The following is a 24,928-nucleotide window of genomic DNA, read 5'->3' as shown; positions in this document are numbered from 1 at the left end:
ATCATAACTTGTAAACGACTGCACAAAGTGATGTAATATTAAAGACATTAATACCTGACACCTCTTACACGCTTAGATGTTTGATTTGCTCAAATGCCTCTGTTTAGGCGTGCGGTTTTCCACTTTGCAGCATTTCACATTGCACTGAGAGTCAGGTCAGGAGTAAAACAAATATGGAGAGCAGGCTTATTTGTTTCAGGACTGAGAGTTTTGTAGGCCATGTTGACAGACCCTAATCGCCTGCCAAATGTCTCATCTGACTGGCGTGGAGGTTTGTTGCTCTCTTTGAAAAACACAGCGAACCACACTTCATTAAAAAAGCAAATAGAAGCCAATACTGGCAAACAGAGCCAATTTGATTCTGAAGAGACAAATTTAACAGGCAGATATGATTACCTCAGACACCACTTCTCCCCTGATTCCACAAACAACAGTTAGGCAAGTCAATTTACCTTAATTTCATTGGAGAAAGCCAGCCAGCCAGCAAGGTTGAAGTCGGTGCTTGATACGACTGAGCACTCGTTAGATGATAATGGATGCATGTAATTGGTAAAGTGCTGATTGCTCCCCCCTCAAAAAGATTCTATCGGAGGAGAATTTTCTGTTTCATTAAGCCATGGTCAGAAATAATGAGATGGCCATCTGTAGACTGTGAGAGAAAAAGAGTGAGTAGGGACTAGTGGTTGGTCATAACTGAGACAGGTTTTTTGTGGTGTCTTCAGCCTTCTGTTTTTTTCCATTGTCAGATATATATTTCCTTTTGGCTTCAGTTCTTTCTGTGTCTATAGCATTTCCCTTTGCTGTTAATCATGCAGGCCGAATCAGTGTGTTTTGCACACTTCCACGTGTATATGTCTTTTTGGTTTACAGCCTTAATGCATCATTGGCTGGCTGCACACCAGCTCACTTTTATGGCCCGGGATCAAACACGCACACATGCTTCAATGGGCATGCAAAAGCACACTGATACAGACACTTTTAGAGCCATAAGTGCTTACTCATCATGCCGCATGGAGAGAACGCATTGGGAGCCATTTATGTTTTGTTTTCCAATGCATTTATTACTGAAGAGTGCATGGTCTGCTGCTTATATTTTTGTGCCCCTGTGTCTTTCTCTCACTGCGCAAGGACATCTTTCTCATTTAGTTGTGACAACAGAACAAGAACATGACTCATCCAAGATAAGACCAATGAAGACTGGGAGTCTTATGGGCCAGAAAATGAAGACAGCAAAGGCAGTTCTATAGAGAAAAAGCAAAGGAAAGCCCCCTCCCTATCATTTCCAATCAGCTGCTGGTTCTGCATGACTAATGCTGAAATGACATATATCATTGTCAGATAGGGCATGTTCACACAGCTGTTATTTTTTTTCACCAAAAATGACTGACTCTAACACACACGCACACCTTATGCACGCTAGCTCACTATTATCTTGCTGGCTGACACCATTTTGCTCTCTAACAATCTTGCTAATTATAATTGTTAATTAATTCTCTGCCAGTGTCCTCATCAGGAGACTAATAACCTACATTTCCATTAATTAGACCTTCAACCCTTCGCTCCCTCTCTCAGTCTCTCTGTCCCACTCCAATCCACCCCTCCATCCTCTGCCTCTGATCCTGCCTGCTGCTCTCTTCTCCCAGGATCATCCGTGGACCACACATGGCCTGCACACATACATGCACACAAACTGTGATTAATTGTGTCTGTGTGCGCTTGCATTAGTAGCATTGTGATGACAAACGTTTGTTCTTGCTGTCGCTTCATGAGCTTTCAACCTGTGAAAGGGATTGTGATTTTAAAGTTAAACTAATGAATTATGAAAATGTGTTTATTTACTTCTGAGTGACAGTCAGGTGTAAAGATCATTGCAATCTCTCATGAATGACTTCTAAATATAGCCTGGCTCTTGTTGACATCTCAGCACATCCAAAGATCATAATGAGCATTGCACTGCTAACCATGGCACGTAGTCTCCAAAAACAGCGGCATCATTCTTACACTATGATTGCTGCATGAATGCTATTTACAAAGACTTGCTGAGAGCTCAGTAGTGCAGATTGGTAGCTTTTGTTACTGTCTAAGCCACAGGTGTCGAACTCCAGGCCTCAAGGGCCGGTGTCCTGGAGGTTTTAGATGTGTCCTTGATCCAACACAGCTGATTTAAATGGCTAAATTACCTCTTCAACATGTCTTGATGTTCTCCAGAGGCCTGGTAATGAACTAATCATGTGATTCAGGTGTGTTAACCCAGGGTGAGATCTAAAACCTGCAGGACACCGGCCCTCGAGGCCTGGAGTTCGACACCCCTGGTCTAAGCACAGTAAGAAGGTCCTGGGTTTAAATCCAGTCTGGGTCTTAGTCTTGATCCCTGACTTTGTGTGGGTTCTCTCTGGTTACTCTGCCCTTCTCCCACTGTCTGAGCGTGGCTGGTGGTTACCCACTGTTTTGTCTTTTTGGAAAGCTAACCAGCTCTTTGTTCCAGCTCCATATTTGCTAAACGGACATGAGATGTCATTGTTCTCATCTGGCAAGAAAGTGAAAAGGCACATTTGCAAATATCTTATATTCTAGTCTTACTTTTATAAGTAGAGGCCATTTATCTGAATTTGACGTGCTGGAGCACACCCTGGCCCTTCTGGGCTGTGGTATAGACAAATCACCCCTTCTGGTCATTTGTCTATAAATTTGTTCCCCTTCTTTTTGAGGTTATAAAGCTCTCTCAAAGGTATCAGGGGATCTACCAGGCCCATAGCAGCCACCGCCAATCCATAATGATCTCTGGCCTAGGTTGTTTATTCATTATCAAGAAATTTGTATATGAAGCTCTTGGAGGGGCAGGAGCGTGTGTGGTGCAGTGATCAGCCTAGCAAGAAGGTCCTGTGTTCAAATCTTGATTGAATGTGAGTGTGAATGGTTGTCTGTCTCTATGTGTTAGCGCGTCTACCGTTTGGCACAGGGCAAACACTCCTTTTTCCTTATGACATCTGGGATAGGCTCCAGCCCAACTGCAACCCTAAATTGGATAAGCAGAAGAAAATGGATGGATGCTTCTATTACAAATCTGGAAGCATTTAGTTCTTTGGACTCTTACCGGGTCTCAATAAATATGTGTCCCTATAGAAAAGGTAAGAAGCTACTGCTCGGCTGTGTATGCAGCAATAGGTTGCATCTGCTGTTGTAGTTTGGACTGTAAGGCTTTGTGTTTTTATGGGCCATGTGTGTCTCACTATCTGCCTGTCCTTTGAATGCCCACAAACTGTAGAGGCGGCAGACAAAAAGTCCCACTCTCATGGAGACTACTCTTCCCATCAGGCTTAGCTGACCTGGTTTCAGTGCAGAGCGGAGCAGTGTTACTATATCGCCACTCTACTCCTGATCTCAGAACGCTGATGTGAAAAGCCCGAAACTGAGCCGTAGCAGCATGGACTAACAGGGTTGTTTGTTTTGCAGGCCTGTTGATCCTTCAGTCAGCTGGATCGGCAGCAAACTTGAGTTTGTTTCCACTTTTAGCTACGCTCAGCCATTTCTCAGAAGCTCTGCGTTTTTCTTTCAGACTGAATCCTCTCTCTCCATCTGGCACAAGAGGAAGTGAGAGACAGTTGGCACTTGCTTGTCCATACTGTATTTGTGGTGCTAAAATGGCATGTTCTACCTCATCCGTCCTCCTTCCTCTACCTCCCTCACCCTCTCCTGAGAGAAGTAACCCAGATTTCAAAATGAATCGCCGCCTATTCCCCTCAATCTTTCTCCTCTCTCTCTCTCTCTCTCTCTCTCTCTCTCTCTCTCTCTCTCCGTATTTCTGTTTTTACTTCCACTCTCTCTCCTTTTCTCTTTCTCTCGTCCTCCTCCTAGTAAAAACCGAATCAATCTTGGAAAGAGAATACCACCTCTCTATCTCGTCCTCCTCCTCACCCTGCCTCTGGGTTAACGGATATATATCACTTCACTTCTCTATATTTGGTTCCTAGAAAGCTTGAGTCTCTCAAAACGCTTGTTGCTTACCCATTTTTCATTTTTACATTTTTCTTTTCATTTTTTTCTTTTTTTGGGGCTGTTTTTCCCCTGCTAGCCACTGCTTTTTCTTCCCCCTGTTCTCTTTTTCCTGAGGTGACCAGCTACAGGTGTGACACCTTAGCCTTTCATTTGAAGTGAGCCAGACAGAGAGGAGGAGGAGAACACGAGGGGAAAGACATCTTCAGCTCAAAACTTTCCTCCAAAATTGTCCCAAATTCAGGTATTAAGTCTTTATTATCTTTTCCGTGTGAGTCTGTACAACATTTATTTCTTCTTGTCATTATTCTACTCATTACTGAGCCCTGTGCCATTTTTCTTACCGTCCACTTTCACGCTTTTGATTGATTTGCTCCTGCTTCTTTGCTGAGACACAAACATTTCATCACATTTCTTTTATGGTATGGGTTTTCGCTGTGGGCTTATTTATTTATTCATTAAATCTCTGTTGGTGTTTCATTTATCATTTAGTAGCGTGCAACTCTTGCACCACAATCTCTCCAGCTAATATTGCCGTTTTGCACTTTTTCCAGCGCATCTCATTCCCTATAGACATGTACATATTATTCTGGTCCAAACTTTTCTTCAGAAATGGGACTAATTGCTAAAAAAGGCAGGCAGGAAGATGAGGAGAAACCAGACTCTAATATTGGAGCAGCTGGTGGGGGTGTTGTTGACATGGCAACAGAAGTACAGTTGACATAACGACCAGGGGGTAGGAAGGGAAGGGGGGTAGTCATAGCTGCGAGGGACATGGATATGCATGGGTAGCATGGGCAGGCAGTATGTGGGACGCAGCGAGTTGCACTAATCGTTTAGCGTCTCTTAAGAGACTCCTGTCTCAGCATGTGAATTAACCTCCCTGTCTCCTTCATTATATCTCTTCTTTCTCTTTCAATCTCTACCTGCCACTTTCCCTGTGCTCCCTCTTTCGCGCTGCACTTCCGGCCCATTCATCCCTTCTCGATCTTTCTCCTCATCGCGTCACTCTTTCACCGCTCCCTACCCTACATCCCATGTGCCATTAATACAACTTCTGACCCATTACACTTTTCATCCATCGTCCTCCTCCCGCTCCTCCTCCTTGTCCTTGCTTCCTCCTCTCCGCCCTCTCCTCTGTTCTATTCAAGGTCTTCTGCTCAAAGCAAAGCCTTCGTTACTAACACTCATCATCCAATCCCCCTTACCTTTTCATCTTTTTACCGCATCCTCCAGGCATCATGTCTACCCCAGTCTCCCCGTCCCCCTCGCTCTCCCCACTGACACTGGCCTCCCCTACATCTGCAACCTCCCCCAGTGCCTCCCCTCTGCCCTCGCCTCTCTCCCCTCCACCCAGGGTGCCCGTGTTTCAGAGGAAGGGAGCGCTCAAACACAAAAGGATTGTCGAAGTGAAAGACCACCAGTTTACAGCACGCTTCTTCAAACAGCCCACCTTCTGCAGTCATTGCACCGACTTCATATGGTAACACACGTACACACAGACTCACACACAGCTACACAGAAACCACCCCAACTGTTCAAACACCACCTCCTCAGGCATCCCACCACTCCACGTAGTGCTGACTTTCACTGCTTTTTTTTCTTTTCTCTTTCTTTCACCCTTTCCAGCTGCCTGCTGGAGAGACTGCCCACACTGACCTGCTCTGATCACATAACCTCACCTCCACACTGCCGCCCACATAATCCAGGCGTTACTTTAGGAACTCACACACGCCGATGCATTGATTTATATACTGAAAAAACACACACAAACAAGAACTTAATTAGAATATGAACTTTAGCCTGACTGCATTAAAACAGACAGGCACCAACCCTGAAGTAATTTAATTTTTTAGTAATAATTAACTTTCTTTTTTTAAAGGGGTACTCTTTAGTTTCATAAATCTGAAGGACTCATAAGGGATGGACTGAAGAATCTGAGATATCCACAATAATAATGCAGGAGTAGAAAACATTCAGTCTGAAATTCAGACTGAGACTTCAAAAGGGTTAATGTTTCAGACTTCTGCAGTCTCCTCCTGAGAGGCAAAACACATCATAGGATTGTTTTCACAGAGTTAGTAGTATGCTTTTTAATGAGTAAACTAAACCAAGCAGTAAAATACAGTAAAAAGCAGTAAAATACAGTAAAAAGCAGTAAAAATTCTAAAATGCAGTCGGTTTGGCACTGATAGAGTTTTACCATGTTTACTATCTGCTGTAATTGCTCCAGATGGTGCTGGACTGCATTTGGAGATTTGAGATTAATGTTACAGAAACTCTGACATTAATCTCAGAAACACCTAAATCCCAAACTGGGATTTGGTGTAAGTATTTAAGGTTTTAAGTATCTAGAAGTACATATAAGTATTTACAGGTGACTTTAATAACTTAAAATATTAGATTACCTTTAAAAAAAAAACCTGAGAGTAAAATAACATACCAGTGCTTATCATCATTTATAACATTTATGCGCGTATACATGAATTTAGAATCAGATTTGACTTCTTTATGATCAGACGACACCCTGTGAGCGCGACCACTGAAGGCGCAGTAGTCTGTGTTTATCGTTGTGAGTGTAAGGGGCTGTGTGTTTGAACATATGGTGGGAGTGTATGTTGGATGCAGGGCGCTGTACGTGCCAGCAGCCTCTGGGTATCTTTCAGGACATTTCTCCAACTGGCTGCTGTCTTGGCAGTGGTAGCAGCTCTTAGATGAGGTTGAAAACTCTCTTATTTTGCACAAGATGTCAGAGCAGACGCTTTCAATCACGGTGTTAGAGGCCCCGGGGAGATTGTTAGATTAATTAAAGACTAAGGCAAGATTGTTCTAATTTGTAAATGTAAATATCTTGTTTATTAAGTCAAGGTCTTAAAGAGGAGTGGGTTGTACCTGTTTTGGCTCCTTTGGGTAATAACTAAGCTAAACTGTCTGAAAACATTAAAAAAGTGAAATTGCTTCGTGTCACAGTCCAGTCTTAGCATACTAACAAGGATCATAGTTTTTAAAATATTTGTTATGATACTTAAACCTTTTAACATCTACCAAGCTGCTGGTCACCTGCTTACTGTTAGGGTCAGATGGTATTATCCATATACTAAACAAGTGGATTATTTAAGGAAACATTGCATATATAGTGTCATTTTGGTCCTGTGTTTATTTTTTGTTTTGTTTTTTATTCTTTTACAAGCTTTTCCACTTGTGTGTGCCAAGTGGGACAAAAAAACCCTATCTATAAATAGACTGGATCCTAACCTAATCCTTATCCTAACCAGAGCACCTGGTGGATGTTAGGAGGCTGAAGAAGGCTGAATTGTGATTTGGCATAGATGGAGATCAGATTTGCTGGTCATAACATCACCATCAAGTGTCTCAATAAGCCATAATAGTGAGCCACATCAGAATGGTCTGAAATTAAAGCATCCGTATTGTCAAGGTAGAGACAAGTCTCCAGTGTGTCACAGAGCTAACAACAGGACACACAATTTCATGCTCACATTAGCCAAATTAGAATCACCGGTTAACCTAACATGCATGTCTTTGGGCTGTGGGAGGAAGCCAGCAAACTTGGAAAGAATCCACACAGGCACATGCATCCTCACAGAAAGGCCCCAGCCAGTCATCGGGTTCAATCTCGGGCACTTCTTGCTGTGAGATAACAGTGCTAACCACTGCACCGCTGTGCCACCAACTGCAGCATCCATCCATCTAGTTATCCAATAAGGGATTGCAGTTGGGCTGGAGCCTATCCAAGCTGTCATAGGGCGGGAGTTTGGGGGGGGGGGGGGTACACCCTGGACAGCTCGCCAATCTATTGCCAGGCTCACACAGAGAGGCAGACAACCATTCACGCTCACAGTCACACCTATGGCCAATTTAGAATGACCAGTTAACACCTAACAAGCATGTCTTTGGACTGTGCCAGAGTACCCGAAGGGAACCCATGCGAGCACGGGGAGAACATGCAAACTCCACCCATAAAGGCCCCAGCCGGCTGATGGATTCGAATCCAGGACCTGCTCGCTGTGAGGGGACGGTGCTAATTACCATCAGAGAGAGTGTCATAGATTCTCTATCTGCAGCAGCAAAATTCATTTGTTTATTATGTGTTTGTTCTATTGTCACATGTCAAAGTGTGTTTTTTGATAAAGAGCTTTCTCAAAAAAAAGCTCCAAGAGGGGTTAGTCTGATTTTTTTATAGAAGCATTTTATTCAATTGCATGTGTTTGGTAGATTTTTTTCACATCATTAATTCAAAATGCAGTTATCCCCTACATTAAATTCTCTGTGATATCTGGCCAGAAAGCAGCTCTGTGAATCCTCACCATATCTGGTTCTCTAATGCTCTCTGCTGGTCAAAAAGCAGAACTGGTCGGATGCATTTGGTGCTGCAGACACGGACTTCTGTTGAGTGCCTATCAAGGATCAGATTACCCTCAGCAACCCTTTCTTTAATTATTACTCAGCCAGATGGTGAACTGATTGTAGATCAGTGATTATGGTCAATTTCCTATGAACCCCTGAGCCTCTCCGGTATGACTGTAGAGGAGCTGTCGAGGTCTCTCGTTTGCCTGCCTTTCTAAGTCTTCTAATCAAAACTTGATCCACAACAGGCAAGCTGCTGAGTGGACTGTTTAGTCAATCAATGACTTAATTATTCAATTAAAGCTTTAAGGAGACCATGGAAGCTAGCCAACATTGCAGAAGCATTGTATTGGTGTGTGTGCGTGTAAGTGTTTGACCTGGTCAGCGGTGAGGCTTTGAAAGGAAAAGCACTCAAACTTCACACATAATGACTTAGTATATCAAGTTGTTGGTGTTTTTTTGTCTTTTTATGAGACAATTTGTTCTCCACTAGAGTCTGCATTCCTGTCTTTATACAGTGCAGAGTAACGCAACAGCAATATCTCATTCTCCAAAGCTAAATATTTCACCTTAAGGAGGACTGCAGAAAATTGTTTTTGTATCTTAATCCATGTGTCTTTTTCACACAGGGGCATTGGGAAACAGGGATTCCAATGTCAAGGTAGAGATAAACCTAGCATTATTGCCTTTCCTTGCAGCGTTAATCTTCTCTGATGTATTTTTTGTCCTGCAAAGCAGATTCATTCTGAGATGTTTGCTTTCTCTAGTTTGCAGTTTTGTGGTCCACAAAAGATGTCACGAGTTTGTGACCTTCACGTGCCCCGGCTCTGTGACCGCCCCCAGACCAGATGTGAGCTGACATATCTTTTCCCTTCTTATTTTCGGTTTTTGTGAAGATTTGCATCGTCATCATCATTTTTCAACATCCTTTGATGACAGTAGCATGTGTGCGTGAGTCAGCCATCAGTCCATGCATCTTTCTCATCATGCAGCCTGTTTCCATCCATGACGTCTGCACTCATGTCGTGCAGTCCTAGAAGGCATCTGAAATGCTGGGAGTGGGAGATAGGGTGTGGGGGAGACACAGGTGGAGGGCAGGATGGACTGATAAGAGTGAGAATTAGAGGGGGGAGAAAGAGAGCGAGAGCCACAGACTGCTCAGTCTTCTTCTGTGTGGCATTTTGAGGATTTCAGGGAGATTTGTCTTTCACTCACATTTTTTTTCTACCAGCTAAATAAACTGCCTGAGAATTGAGGTCAATGAGAAAATGTGTGTGTGTGTGTGTGTGTGTGCATGTGTGAGAGATCGAAAATGGATGAGACAGTGAAAGAACACACAGAGGGAAAGAGAAGAAACAGGGTGACAGTTTTTAAATAGCGACTCAGTGCGACAAGGGAGGGAAAACAGTTTGGGAGAAGGTGGTGTATGAAGCGTGGCGGTGGGGTGGTCTGATGAGCTGAAGAGAGATAAAAATGATTCATCCCTCTGTGCACAGTATATACACGCTCACACACACACAGACACTGTGTGTCCTCTCCGAGTGGAGAGATCTAATTGGCTTGTCCACGAATGCCCCACTCATCTTCTCTCCGCTAATCACGCTCTGCACGTGTGTGTGTGTGTGTGTCTGTGTGTGTGTTCCACAATCATCGTATGTATGTGTGTGTGAGAGAGAACGAGTTCTCAGCGCAGATTGTTTTTCTGTTTTATTTCAGGACCTGAAGAGTCGACACACATTTAAGATCCACACGTACTCCAGCCCTACATTTTGTGACCACTGTGGCTCGTTGCTGTATGGCCTCATACACCAGGGCATGAAATGTACCAGTGAGTTTCACTCCACTCTATGAGATACATAAATCTACGTGCTTCGAGCCTTTATTAGCTATTATGCTCAGATGAATATCACTCCACATATGCACATTGCTGAAACTCACATCTGGAGAAGACTTCCAGCTATTATTATCATTAATCCTTTTTTCTTTTCTTTTTTTTTTTTGGCTAAGATAAAGGAATAGTTAGTCACTAAAAAAAGAAAAGAAAAAGCGCTTGTTCACTTTCTTGCTGAGAATTAGATGAAGAGTTTGGAAACTAGTGGAGAGTCCAGGAGGCTTCTATACCCCGTGAAGAATGTCTGGCACATACCAACCAATAATTTCAGAACTTGCTCACATAAATGTTCTTGTTTTTTGAAAGCTAGTGAAGCCCACAACCACTATTCCTCATCTCATCTTTTTAATTATTATGCTTAATAAAGCTAGTGGATTTAGACTGATTACAACTAATTACTCCACATGTATCCAGTGCATGTCTGTGTTCACACTTTGTCTTTTGTGCGTCTTTGTGTGGTGAGGCTGTGACATGAACGTCCATCGGCGATGCGAGACCAGCGTCCCCAGTCTGTGTGGCCAGGATCACACAGAGAAGAGAGGGAGAATCCATCTGACCATCAGAGGAGAAAAGGAGGACGTCTTTGTCACAGGTGGGAGGACCCGCTGGATTCAACCAATTTAAACAAAAAGCAGGCTTCTGCAGGAAATGTAAGGTTTCTCTTCTTTCCTTTTATTGTTTCACTGCTGTTTCAGTGCGGGAGGCTCGTAACTTGATGCCCATGGACCCAAATGGCTTGTCAGACCCGTATGTTAAACTGAAATTGATTCCAGACCCAAAGAGCCACAGCAAACAGAAGACTAAGACCATCCGCTCAACACTCAATCCCGTCTGGAATGAGAGCTTCACCTTGTGAGTCCTTGCAAACTTTAGGGTGGAAAATTTACAGGGTTCTGCCACAAACGTTGCTATATGTAAAATCGGATTACTCAGCGGCGTTAACCTTTACTTTCTTATAGGTGCATCTTTGATATCCAGGGGAAATAAGACATTTCAGCAAAGGTCACACTGAAAAGGGATGATTTCGTTCTATGCTTTGTGTTTCATCATGTATCAAATTGTCACAAGTGTGTGTTTGACTCCTCAGCTCCGTGCGTGGTCACCAGTGGGACAGGCGTCTGTCTGTGGAGATATGGGACTGGGACCGGACGTCTAGGAACGATTTCATGGGAGCGCTGTCGTTTGGCGTGAGTGAGATCTTCAGGCGTCCAATCAGTGGTTGGTTCAAACTGCTGGCCCAAGATGAGGGAGAGTACTACAACATTCCTGTGCCAGACCCGGACCTGCAGGTAGGCAGCAGGCTGCTTTATATGGACATAAAGCCATCAGATGGGCTCAAAGTGAACAAAAAGCAAGTGACGGGATATTTATACCTGTATTCACCAGGAAGTGGAGCAACCCTTTATTTTGTGCCATGCCTTTGACCATTCATCCTTAGACCTTGGCATAGCTTTTATCAGCTTATAATTACCTACATCTAACAAACAGCAGCTGCCACAGCTCATACTGGGTCAGCGTCTGTCCTGCTGAACTATCCCGTTTCCTACAGTTCTATCTAAGGAAGAAAAAAAAAACTTGGAAGATTAATGCCGGTGTTATTGCTAAATAATTAGATAATAAATTATACTGAGTGCCCTTTCTTCTCTGTTGCACTCTGCATCCACCAGGGTGCAGAATTGTGCTGCCTGACTGCAGTCCAAAACTGGGGGGTAGGAGGGAGTTTGAGGTTTGTCTTGGGTTCCTGTTTTATGGATCTGTGTGGGTGTGTGTCGTTTATCTCTCAAACATCCCATTTTATTTCTCCAGGAGCCTCAGCCAGATGCTACTACACCTTCTTTGCCTCAAGCGATGCCTTCCCCGCTGTCTGAACCATTTCCCGTGGCCCTGTCCCCGACCCTCATTCCCTCCTGTCCCCCTGTCCACACTCCGGGCCCTGGCAAAGTTAAAATGGGCATCCACGATTTCAACTTCCTCATGGTTCTTGGAAAAGGCAGCTTTGGCAAGGTAAACGAAATGCCATCTTTTCTTTTGTACACACAATCATCACCTCTTATCCAGCAACTGTGAATGATATCAAAGAGACCATTCATGCTGGAAACAACAAAGATTATTCCTGGATTTAAATCCTTTCTTCTATCGATGGACTTGACCTTCAAGTGGCATTTCATGCAGCAGCTCCCAGGCACAGGAAACCAGAATTTCTTTGAAAAAAATAATAAATTACCCTTTCTTACGAACATACTCACTGTCTTTACTTCTGCTGCCAAATGATTCATTTAACCCTTTGCTGCTTTTGTGTTGTCAGCAGTCGTGAGCTTCCCACATGCTACACAGGCAGTCATCCTGGAGGTGTTCATTTCAAGGGAGCCTTTGCTCTCCATTTTCTCTTTAATTCCCCAGTAGATGAGACATAATGAAGAGAGAGGAGTTTTGAGTCCTTCTTCCTCTTCTGAAATCCCCCTGTGCTGTTTCATAACTGTCAGAGGAGAGTCTACAGAGGACAGGAGAAATAGACTCGACTTACGTAAGATGTGAGGAGAGAGGAAAAAAAAAAAAAAAAAAGGACCCAAGAAAGTTGTCACGGCTGCACAGCAGTCGTGTGGTGAATTGAGAAAAGGATCCAAGATGCAGGCACTGACTGGGGTGCGAGTGAAAATTTATTTGCAGAGGTGATAAAGTGACAAAACAGGAAGAGCAGAGCGGGGAGTAAACAAACCTAAACTGGGAAAACTAAAGAACAAAACTTAAACCAGACACTCACGGGAGGAGGAGCGAAATGCACAAAGAGAGATGGCAGAGAGACGCAGAATGAATACCAGGTAACAGAATAATGCAGACTGACATGGAGTTAAACAGACGACACGACAGAGAGCACAGGAAAACACAGGGCTTAAATACACGGGGAGTAATCAGGGAATGGGCCACAGGAGGGAGACACAGCTGGGAGCAATAAGGCTAACGAGACAGGGGAGAGGTAAAACTGAACACACTGACATGAGACATGAACTTTCAGAATAAAACAGGAAACTAACAGACACAGAGAACCAGACCGGACACTGAACTTGACAGGCAGACTCATGAGCAGACACAATAACACCATGAACAGACAGAGGGAACACAGAGAAGTGGAAGCAGGCAGGCAAAGAACAGAAACCTAACAAATGGCAAAATCACAACAGAATACACACTCTGAATGAACAAAAGCATAAGGAACACAAAACACTGAGTCCTCAGACTCAGGACCATGACAAAAGTATTTTTATTTAGTATTTATTTATTTATTGTCATTGTCAAGAACAATGAAATTGCGTTTGGGGCTTCCATACAACCCAAAAAAAAAAAGAAGAAAATAATAAATACCCCTTAAAACCCAAGTGTACATATTTAACCCAGTGTGACTCCAATGCAATAAGACAATCCTTAGCAATAATGTTCGTAGAAATTCAGACAAAGACCTGAGAAACATGACAAAATACAACAATGCAACCCATTCAATATTATTGTACTGTGAGATATGATATCAGATATGATAGTTATCTATTTAAGAAAGAGGGGGGGGGGGCAGGAGGGGGAAGAGAATAAAGATATGATGCACCAATGCAGACCAGTTCATTGCTATTAAGAAGTTGGATATGGTTATTGTCCGTGAGAGGGGGGCAGAGAGTTCAGGAGCCTCACAGCCTGTGGATACAGGCTGTTGGCCAGTCTGGATGTTCTGGCCTGTATAGACCTGTACCTTCTCCCTGAGGGCAGCAGATGGAAAAGGTGGCGCGCAGGGTGATGTTGGTCCCGCAGGATACTGTGCACCCTCCTCAGACAGCGAGTGGGGAAGATATTACTGATCTCTGGCAGACTTGTTCCAATAATTCTGCCAGCTTCTTTCACCACCCGCTGGAGTGCTTGCTGATCGGCCTTGGTGCAGCTGGGGAACCACACTAGAAATCCATACGTCAGAACGCTGCTGATGGCACAGTTGTAGAAGTTCAACATCAGAGATCTGGGAATGTGTGCGCTCCGCAGTCTCCTCAGGTAGTAGAGGCGCTGTTGGGCCTTCCGTACAACTGAGGTGATATGGTTGCCCCAGGACAGGTCCTCGGTCACAGTTACCCCCAAGAATTTAAAACTGCTCACCCTCTCCACCGCCTCACTGCCAATGAAGAGAGGCAGATGGTTGTTATGACCCCTCTTCCGGAAATCTACAATGATCTCCTTGGTCTTTTTGGTGTTTAAGACCAAGTTATTGTCGTGGCACCATGACTCTAGTTGTTGCACCTCTGTCCTATAGTTTGTCTCATCATTGTTGGATATAAGTCCGAGCACTGTAGTGTCATCTGCAAACTTAACAATGAGATTGGACGCGCAGGAGGAAATACAGTCATGGGTGAAGAGAGTGTATAGCAGAGGGCTCAGAACACACCCCTGAGGGGCACCGGTGTTGACCACAAGGGTGGAAGAGGTGTTCTTACCCACTCTGACACTCTGTCTACGGTTAGTGAGGAAGTCCACAATCCAGTTGCACAGAGAGGAGTTAAGTCCCAGTTGGTGGAGTTTGGGACGGAGTTTGTATGGCCGGATGGTATTAAAAGCCGAGCTGTAGTCTACAAAGAGGAGCCGTGCATAGGTGTTCCTGTGTTCCAAGTGCTTCAGTAATGTGTGCAGCACTGTGGCGATCGCATCCTCGGTTGACCGGTTCTCCCTGTATGCAAACTGGTGCGAGTCCAGGGATGGTGGAAAAGCAGCTCTGATGTGTTTAATGACCAGTCTCTCCAGGCATTTGGCGGGAATGGGGGTGAGTGCCACAGGTCTGAAATCGTTCAGACATGTGACATTTGACTGTTTTGGGATGGGAACGATGGTTGCTGCTTTGAAACAGGATGGTACCAGTGAACAGGACAACGAGGTGTTATATATAGAGGTGAAGACGTCCGCCAGGTCCGCAGCACAGTCTTTTAGCACCCGGCCCAGCACTCCATCCGGCCCGGCCGCCTTCCTGGTGTTAATGCTCCGGAACACACGCCTCAGCTCATGAGTGCTCAGGACCGGAGCAGGGTCGGTTGAGGGGAGAGGGGACAGGACAGGGTCGGTGTTCTCCCTGTCAAAACGGGCATAAAAGAGATTTAGATCCTCAGCCAGAGTAGAACTGTCGGCTGAGGGTGATGGTGTTCTTCTTTTGTAGTCCGTGATAGCCCTGATGCCCTCCCAGACCTGCCTTGGGTTTGTGTTGTTCTCAAACCTGGCCTCGATACGCCTCCTGTGCTGCTGCTTGGCAGTCTTGATGCCTCTTCTCAGGTTGGCACTGGCAGCACTGTATGCCTCCTGGTCCCCGGATTTGAAAGCGTTAAGGAGAGACAGACCCCGGGGCTGCTGAGTGAGGGAAAGTGAGAAGGAGACAGACAGAGATAGAGGGAAGAGAGAAGGATTACTGTGCTGCAGAAAGTGACAAAATGACCAAAAAGGAAATGGGATAACAAGAGCGGCAAATAGAAAAAGTACATGCTACTAAGATTTGTAATATTCTGCAGGGTGATGAGTCCTATTTTTATGTGAGTTGGTTTAAAACCACGACACAGAGCAGGAGACACGATCACAGATGGTAGGATTTCTCCTGCTGACTGGCAGTTCATCAATAGCCCTGCACACACACACACAGAGGGAGTGATCTTAGCGTAGTCGCACTGTTTTATATATATATTTTTAAAAACGGTGTAATTTTCAGTGCTATTCACCTCCACTTGAAAGTAAAATGAGATCCTTAATTTCCACTCGCCTCTATTACAGCTCAGCACTGAGGGTTGATCATTTCTAACAGTGTTGTTGTCAGCATTTTCCATATTTATTGACCATATTTATCTCAGTGAAACCTGGATCACGTGGCACTCATTGTGGAAAATTATAGCATCATTAGCACTCAGAGCTACCCACGAGCAGCCAGTTTAATAGGAGTGAGAAAATGTGTTTTTAATGTCTGATTAAAACACGAGAGCAAGCTTTTAGGGCTTTCCCTGTCCACTCGAGACATTAATGTCTCGAAACCCTCAGGCCTGTTTCAACTTTAATTAAACTTTACATTGAGTTATTTCATCATACATGTACATTACCAAACTTGCTGTTATCCATTCTGAAGTTATAACTTTTTCTTTTCCTCTTGCACTATATATGCCTTTTATTCATTTTACACGGGCGCTGGTTTATTTAAACAGTGGAACTAGTTTTCTCCTGCGACCAGTGCACCTCATCACTGCTAACACAATAACCTAAAAAACACTCAGACCTGACTGCAGTACAGCACGTCACATGCATGGCTGTCTTTGGAGCGAGAAGAGTTGCATTGGGGATTTTTTTTTAAGTCTGAGAGGACTTTATGCCAAAGTTATAGTCATTTTTTTAAAGCTGCTCCTGGTTTGCTGCTGTTGTGTTATCCGTTCAGAAATGTTCAAAGGTGACTTTGGAATTTTGGGGAAATTGTGTTTTCTCGACTCTCTAACATTTCAACCCGAAAGCCAGTCCTGTGTTTTCTGTAAACATTTTGTTTATTTATGGGTTTTGAAGACATACGGTAGCTGCTTTGCAGACTTTTGGGATTCACGCTTGTCTCCTTGTTTCTTCAGAAACTTTCTCTTCTCTTCCCGCTCCTGCACAGGTGCTGCTGGCAGAGGAGCGAGGCAGCGAGCGTCTGTTTGCCATAAAAGTGCTGAAGAAAGACGTTCTCTTCCAGGACGAGGACACGGAGAGCGCTCTAGTAGAGAGGAGGGTTCTGGCGCTCCTTTCTCGTCCTCACTTCCTCACGTCCCTCTACTGCGCCTTCCAGACTGAGGTGTGTGGGTATCTGGGTTCCCAAATGATCTATCTAAATTTCATTAAATTGGCCATAAAGCTGCCTGACACTTTGGCTGCATCGTCCTCCCAGGAGTTGTTTCGGTCCAGGTTGGGCGAATTCCGATTAATAAATGAAATAATTAGCTTGCTTTCTTTAACAAGGTCCTCGGTCCTGAAGGAGGTATTTTAACAGATTGCTTTTTAATTTGGACAAGAGGTGCTTATGCATGAGGAGCCTGCGCATGTGTGTGTGTGTGTTTTTGCTTCTGCAGGACCGACTGTATTACGTGATGGAATATGTCAACGGAGGAGACCTGATGTTTCACATTCAGATAGTTGGGAAGTTCAAAGAGCCTCACGCAGCGTATGTAGTCAAAAAGCTCCTTTAATCACCGTCCTTATCTACACAAAGTCTCATTTCCTGCTTTTTTGTTCTGTGCTCTCTTACATACACACTCGTCCCTTAGCTTTGTTCATTATACCTGGTGACTCATAAAAAGTCATCAACTCAAGTGCCAGCCCTTTTCTCTTCCCCGACTTTCTCCTCCCACTAATCTTATCGTATCATCTACATTCTCCCTCCCCCTGGCTGTTCTTCTAATCAATAATCTTTGATCAATCATCTAAAACAAATTTTTGCCCTGTTGCTCATTTCCATCTCTCTTTCTTCATTTTCCTGCCTTTCATCTCTTTGGTTGCTTCTCCCTTTCATCACCCTCTCCAGCGCCATTCCCTCTCTCCTAACCTCTTGTCATCATCCTCTTTTGAATTAGCTGATTCTCTGTCCCTCCTTCTCCTCCTCCTCTCTCCCTCCAGGTTTTATGCGGCAGAGATAGCGGTCGGCCTCTTCTTCCTCCACAGCAAAGGCATCATCTACAGGTAAAGAAGTGGGCTGCTTCATAACGTGGCCTGGTTTGCCCGTGTTCACTTCAGTCTGCGTTCGGCACAGACACGACACAGATTTATCATGTCTCTTGTAGCTAATGACTGTTATAAAGATGGTATCTATCAAAGTGATTCATATCTGTGTGGCGTTTCTCCCCTCTCAGGGATCTAAAGCTGGATAATGTGCTGCTCGACAGCGAGGGCCACATAAAGATAGCAGACTTTGGGATGTGCAGGGAGGGCATGTTCGAGGGCGACACCACACGTACCTTCTGCGGCACTCCTGACTACATCGCCCCTGAGGTACCGTGACCACTGCCCTCACGCTATTGTCCACAGTCACTCCTGATATTTCCCTCATTTGTTCCTTATTTTCCCTCATTTTCCCTCATTTCACCCCTCTTAGTTTGCTTGACCTGTTCTGCATTGCCGCGAGACGCCGAGTTGCTTCGCTGCAGCTCCCCCTCGTCTCTTCTGTCCTCTCTGACCTTGTCAGCAGTTTGTGAATAATTAACTTCACATGATTCAGTAAGCAGTGGTGTGTGATTGTACTATGAGAGTGTTGCATAGAAGTCACTACTGTCCTTCAGAGACATTGTTTTACGAGCATAGCGCCGCTTTCTCACAGCCGCTGACAGGTTTAACTTGCATGTAAAGTCTTTATTTAAAAATAGTTAAACAAACCACTACAATGGGTAGCTTGCCCTTGCTCATACCCGGCAGTTATAAATTTTGCCAACTTTACTTTTTAGTACATTTCCAGAAAATGTAGTGAGGTTTATTTCATGTTATTATGGGATTTCAGCAGTCTGTAAAATTAAGTAGGTTTTTATTTAAAGTTATGGTTAATGAGTTGAAGGAAGCAAACAAAGAAGTGTTTGTGTTGAGCTGCGGTGGAGCACTTAAAAAATGATTCTTTGCCCTCATAAACATGAAAGATGAAAGGTTGTTAAGTAATGAATAATTAAGGAAAATATCCTTGGTATAAAATGAGTGTATACCAATAAAATACATTTCTTTTGACCAGATTCCATTGAAGTTAATGTTCCACATTGTACCTATGCAATAGTATTACATTGAGAATTTACATGTAATCACATTACTTCAAGTCAGCAGTTTATTTTTCTGAATGATAGGAAAAGGGTGGCAAAAAGCTCGGCTATTATCTGTATTTTTTTTTTAAAGTAGAGAAATCCGTTTCATCGGTCAGTATAAATTTGTAACAAAGAAATCCTGTTTCAGTTTTCATGTGCGCCACTGTCTGTGGTTGAAGACGGAGCTGAAATAATGTCAGTGCAAATATCAGCCGCAGTGAAATAATGAAAAAGCAAAGGTGGTTTTGCTTGACGTTCTTTTGATATGTAAACCATAACTGTCTGCCTGTATAATGTTTACCTTACAAATTGTTGGAAATGCGTATGTGCCCCTTACTGTGTGAAGTGATCTTAAACAATTTACTTCAGAGAAGGCGTGAAGGCGCATCTCGGTCGGTGGACTCGTAGCTGAGTGATACGGGGGGGGGGGAGAGAAAGTGGGGAAGCGACTGTTGTGTGCGTCTTTGATATTGTAAACCTTGCTGTGGAACCCCTGGGTATTGACTCTGTTATGTAAACACCCATTGATTCTCCTGTGTCTGCCATTTTGGAAGAGTTGCAATATATTTCCCCAGAGGCTGGGGATTGTTCCCTCGTGCCCCTCTGCACAGCACACCACCACCTCCCCCTCCTGGCATCCACACACACGCGCGCACGTATCGGGGAAACAAACAAACAAACAAACAAACACACAAGCTTGTGAACACAAGTGCAAATCCAAATCCGTGTGTTGATTATTTCTGAGCTCATTCACACATGAACCCTCCCTTACGCCGCACTTTATCCTTTCGCTTCTCTCTGTTTTTCACCCCTGCTGTTTCTTGTAGCTGCATATCATCCAAGCAGCCAGCTGCCTCTCTCTTCCTATCGCTGCACTGCCATTCTTCCCCATTTATATCTTCTCATACATTCTCCATCCTTTTTCCCTCCCCCAGATTGTGGCCTATCAGCCCTATAATAAAGCAGTGGACTGGTGGTCTTATGGAGTGCTGCTGTATGAAATGCTGGCAGGACAGGTAACACTCAGCTTAATCCTAACAATAGCGTGCACAGACACTTTAAGCCCCCAGTACTCGTCCTTTGTAATCACTTCAAAAGACTTTCAAAGAACTTTAATTTCATTATATTCGTTATCAATTTGCCCACAGGTCTGTGCTTAAACTCTTCCGCTCTCTCCCTCACTCTCTTTTCCTTTAAGCCGCCATTTGATGGCATTGACGAGGAGGAGCTGTTTCAGTCCATCATGGAGCAGAGTGTCTCATACCCAAAAAGTCTCTCTCGGGAGGCTGTAGCTATCTGCAAGGGAGTGAGTTCAATCCTCGTTTCTCATATTAACTTTTAACACACGGGCAATTAAGATAAAAGTTCATGTACTGTAAATCAGGAAATGAAATAACTCTTTGCTCGTGCAAGATTGTATTCGGTCGCCTAAAGGAATAGTTTTTGGAACTATGTTAATTTGCTTCTTTACAAAGAGCTGGACCGACACCACTTTTACAACTGCCTGTTAGATATCAGGCTGGAGGCAACCAACTTTACTCTTCAGCGCAAAACTTTTTATTTTTACACTACAGTGTTTTTATCCATGTTTTGGACAGTTGAGTTTTATTACTCACAAATAGTGAATAAGAACTGTTTTGTTTTTTTTCCGGTTGTTTATGCATAGCTAAGTGGCTGCTGGCTGTAGCTTCATAATTGGTGTACAGATAGCAGAATCTTAATGATCTTCATCTCTCTGCAAGAAGCAAACAAGCATAATTCCCAAAAAATGTCAAGGTTTTTCAAAGTGATAGTGCAATAAAAATCCATTCGTTGGCAAGACAACAAAGGAATTGGATTACAGTACATGATTCCAAAATAAAGCAAAGCTTATCATGCACACCGACTGCTCTAACCGAGGCAGATCATAAACAGAAGTCATTTATTGTATCACATTATTATCCCAGCCTAGTCGCTTTTTCTCACATTTCTCCCCTCATTTCCTCCTCTCTTGACTCAGCTCCTGACAAAGCACCCGGCCAAGCGCCTGGGTGAAGGAGAAGATGCAGAGAGGGAGATCAGAGAGCATCCGTTCTTCCGCTGGATTGACTGGGACCGTCTGGAGAGACTGGAAATCCCGCCACCTTTCAAACCCAGAACTGTCAGTTCAGTTAAACAGATGAACCACATGTTCCTTCTTTCTTCCTCCTCCTCCTCTCTTTCTTCTCTTCTCTGCCTCTCTGAGGACACTTATAGGGAATTGGAGCTGTCACTTTCTTCCATCTGTCTCCTTTTTCTCTGACTCCCACATTGTCCCTCGTTTCCCTGCGTGTTTCCTCCACATTTGCCTTGGCCTTTTCATTCCCTCTTCCTCTCTCTGTCTCTTCCTCTCTCCCCTTCACATCCCCTCTATTTCCTCATTTATCACCTCTTTGGGTTCTTAGATAGGCTTTAAGAGCTCAGGAACAGACAGTTCAGTCATAACAGACAAGACCTTCTGACCTTGGGGTCTTGCCTACTCCTCCCATATGCAAATGTATGTCATCATTAGCCTGCCACTTGCCAAAGTGCCGGCGCACTGGCCGTTTGTGAGGTGTGCCTTGAGTGAGCCGAGTATGCTCAGGGGTTAGAGGCCAGGCCCATTAGCCAAATGAGATTCATATCATTCGGCAGAACGGCTGTCATATGCTGTTAGGCATCTGGGGAGGATATGTGATCAGCTTTCTTCCTGTGTGCTTCTGTAGTGAGATAAAAGGAGGTCTCAGTGAGGAAAAAAACGTGGGGGTGGATTCTTTTTATAGTTTAACATTTTTAATAAACTATTTTTGTTCCGGGGGGAGGGATTTTGTAAAGTTTATTGTGGATGCAATATCATGCATGCATGAAGATGTGCCCCAATCTCAGTCTTGTGTGTACATACCTTCTCTTCTTCTTCATCGCCAGGGTGGGAAAAAAGGTGAGAACTTTGACAAGTTCTTCACAGCTGCTCAAACGGCGCTCACCCCCTCGGACCCGGATATACTCGCAGCCATGAACCAGGAAGACTTCGAAGGCTTCTCCTTCATCAACCCAGACTTTGCTCCGTCACCGCTCACCGCTGTTTGAAAACGGCTCCCAAATCTGCTCCAGCCGCCGTTCCAAGTCTAGCCAGATGATCCTGTTATCCTTCCGATTGTAGTTTTATAGCAGAGAATTTGAACGTGAGAGCTAGCAGCGAGTATTACACCTCTCATAACCAAATTCAGACGTTTACATGAAAATGCCAAGACACCTCGATTTTCGGGCACTCTCTTTGATGCATGTCTATTAACTCACTCATCACACAATGTGTATCAACACTGCAAACATAGTCAGTACTATGGACTGCCATCTTAGACTTTTTTTATAAGACTTAACTTGATCTAAAGGTACTGTAGTATGAACGTGAGAAAAATAATCTCTATGCATGCAGATAGTTTTTATAGCACTAGACTATCCAAGGCAGATACTTTACTTTCCTTTCCTTTAAGTAAAGTAGTCATATGTTGTGCACACGTGTAATTTACCAGTTATATTTCACCAGTCAGGGTTTCATTCATGCAGCTACAATGACCACACAGTATGTAAAAGCAGGACATCTCACCATTTTGATGCCAATTCCACCTTAGCACTTTGTATTGTCCATTGCAAGTACTCAGCATCAACAGCACTTAAATGTTTCTTTCTGACTACCTACAGTATCTCACTCTGGGGTTTTTTGTGCTCTCTATTTTGGATAAATGACATGTTGACTATGAAGCAAATTGAGCGGGGAGCCATTTTTAGATATTTGTGTATTTTATAAGAGAGGCGTCCTGTGGAAGCGCTTAGTCAGACTCCTCTGACCTGGCTCGACCTCAAGGTTTAACGACTTCAGATGACCCACTGAGATGTTTAAACAATGCAGTTATCACAATGTGACAGTTAGGGTGGACCACAGCTCTGCTCCACCCACCCAGGCTCACACTGTGTGGTGTGTAATGTCACTGGAAGGGAGTCCTCATTTGACATTCACAGTTTATCTGCATTATTATTATTTTTTTATTCTTGAGCACGCTATGGAATATGGCCTATCTGCATTGCAACTACAAATATCCTATTACTCCAAGTAAACATTACAGTTTTATCAATAAAAGCCTCTTTTTAATGTCTTTCCCAGACGAGAGGCTTGTTAGCTTGCACAGGTACATATACTTATGATTTTAATGGTGTATGCCGTAAAGCTTTTTGCTGTGTAATGATGTGCTCACAGTATTGATTAGGAGTAATTAAAAGTGAGGCTCACTAGGACTGTTCAATACGTGGAAAAATAACAGCAGTGCTGTCATTAAGCCCTATCTGAGCAGAGCAGGTGGCTGCAAACTTGCTGTGCAAAAATCTCATCCCCGTGCTCTTATCTAATGAACCAGCTGGTCATTTTACACATAAATATGCTTTATTTCTTTGATTCTTTTTTTCATGTACAGTTTTGCTTTACATCTGTTTGCCTGTTATTTTAGATCCGATTGAGCCGAAGTCAGATGTCAGTGCACACAATCCCTCAGTACGATAATTACAATAGATGATGATCAATAGTGCAATAGATCATTGATAGATCATGTATCTGATAGGTTTTGTTTTTATGTGCTGGAAAAAGAAAATAAAGTTGATGGGAAAAAATGATGAAACAGCACCAGTGAAGTGTCTCTTTCTGTGATGGCGTGCGAAGCTGCTGACAAACAAACACGCACGGCCTCTCGCTTTGTCTTCACTACGAGCCTGCCTCCTTGTCACGCTCCCTCCACCCCCCCTCCTCCCCGCACTTTCACACATACTCACGCTCAAAAGTGCAATCCCTGGCATGTGAACACACTCACGCACGGAGAAGATGCTGACCCCTCTGTTCAGTGGGCTACTGTAGCTGTTGAACCAGCAAAAACACCTCTCAGGCATCTCCCTCCGTGCCCTCCTCCTCTGAAGCAGCCCCCCCCCCCCCCCCCCCCCCCCCGGCCCCTCCAGCATCACCATGATGGGACTAATATCCCTGTGGAGATCTGAGTTATAACAAGTTGACCTTCACATTAAAATCTCATCAACTTCCCATCTCCCTGTCTACTTCCCTCCCTTCTCTATCTGCCCTTCATCTCTGTTCCCCTCTGTTTGTCTTTTCTGTCAGTTCTGCACTGTAAATGCTTTACTGCATCGTTGTACATCATTCTTCAATAATCACCTGTCCAAATTTATTGTGTTGCTTGTATCTCTTTGAAATACTCCTGTTGCTGGCTGTTGATATGTGTAGCTTGTCTTCTCCCGGCCTCTACATCAGTATTATGATCTGATTTACACTTATACAGTATTTTCTATGCTAATGGTGTTCAGGCAGTGGATATGTAGGAGTATAATTTTGAGTGGACTATATCATATAAAAGCATATTTTAATGAAAAAAAACCTTCTTGATCTTTGTGTTGATTTATTTCTTTATTTTAAAAAAAGCCATTGTTCATACTTGCTTACGTTAAAGTGACTTTAATCTGAATATACCTGAGGTAGATATGTTTGTAATGACAGATAAACCTTCTTAATTGTCTGGGATATGTTTCTAATCTGCAGTGCAGACCTGAAGAGTGTCAAACAGAAAATAAAGCACGTAATGACACTTTTCCTCATCAGCCTGTTTCTTTTACATCTAAAGCTGATTCTTAACTTCCATCACAATCTTTTCTCTAGCACTGACAGCATCAGCCTTGGTGTAACTGAACCACCAGCGCTCAGTGGTTGGAGTTGTATGTGCAGTCCATCATTCACTGTCACTCTGACACGATATCATCCCCCTCCTTCGCCACTGCCTCCTCTGCTTCTATCTCTATCCTTCGTCGCTCCTATCGCGCCTCAGTCTCTTATTCTCGC

The 24,928-nt window shown here is 43.8% G+C and overlaps 1 protein-coding gene across 3 annotated transcripts; it reads left to right on the top strand.

Moving 5' to 3' along the window:
- The first annotated feature begins 1,530 nt into the window (after positions 1 to 1,530).
- On the top strand, positions 1,531 to 23,708 carry prkcg (protein kinase C, gamma). 3 transcript variants are annotated; one of them, XM_085291876.1, is made up of 17 exons: positions 1,531 to 4,237; positions 5,230 to 5,476; positions 8,988 to 9,019; positions 9,126 to 9,208; positions 10,075 to 10,186; positions 10,713 to 10,841; positions 10,945 to 11,101; positions 11,337 to 11,538; positions 12,056 to 12,253; positions 16,890 to 17,063; positions 17,338 to 17,429; positions 17,882 to 17,944; positions 18,115 to 18,253; positions 19,980 to 20,060; positions 20,243 to 20,350; positions 21,044 to 21,184; positions 21,967 to 23,708. In XM_085291876.1, the coding sequence occupies exons 2-17, from the start codon at positions 5,235 to 5,237 to the stop codon at positions 22,126 to 22,128; spliced, it is 2,115 nt and encodes a 704-aa protein (XP_085148002.1). In that variant the 5' UTR covers positions 1,531 to 4,237; positions 5,230 to 5,234; the 3' UTR covers positions 22,129 to 23,708. The 3 variants fall into 3 exon arrangements, with proteins under 3 accessions (XP_085148002.1, XP_085148001.1, XP_085148004.1); XM_085291875.1 differs by having other exon boundaries at positions 5,145 to 5,476; XM_085291878.1 differs by lacking the exons at positions 19,980 to 20,060; positions 20,243 to 20,350; positions 21,044 to 21,184 and having other exon boundaries at positions 5,145 to 5,476.
- The last annotated feature ends 1,220 nt before the right edge of the window (positions 23,709 to 24,928 follow it).

Source organism: Mchenga conophoros, linkage group LG11, assembly GCF_057382185.1.
Source record: "Mchenga conophoros isolate Kocher_MC1m ecotype Shallow Benthic linkage group LG11, M_conophoros_male_GT1.1, whole genome shotgun sequence".
Taxonomy (NCBI): domain Eukaryota; kingdom Metazoa; phylum Chordata; class Actinopteri; order Cichliformes; family Cichlidae; genus Mchenga; species Mchenga conophoros.
This window is presented reverse-complemented; position numbering and strand designations above follow the sequence as displayed.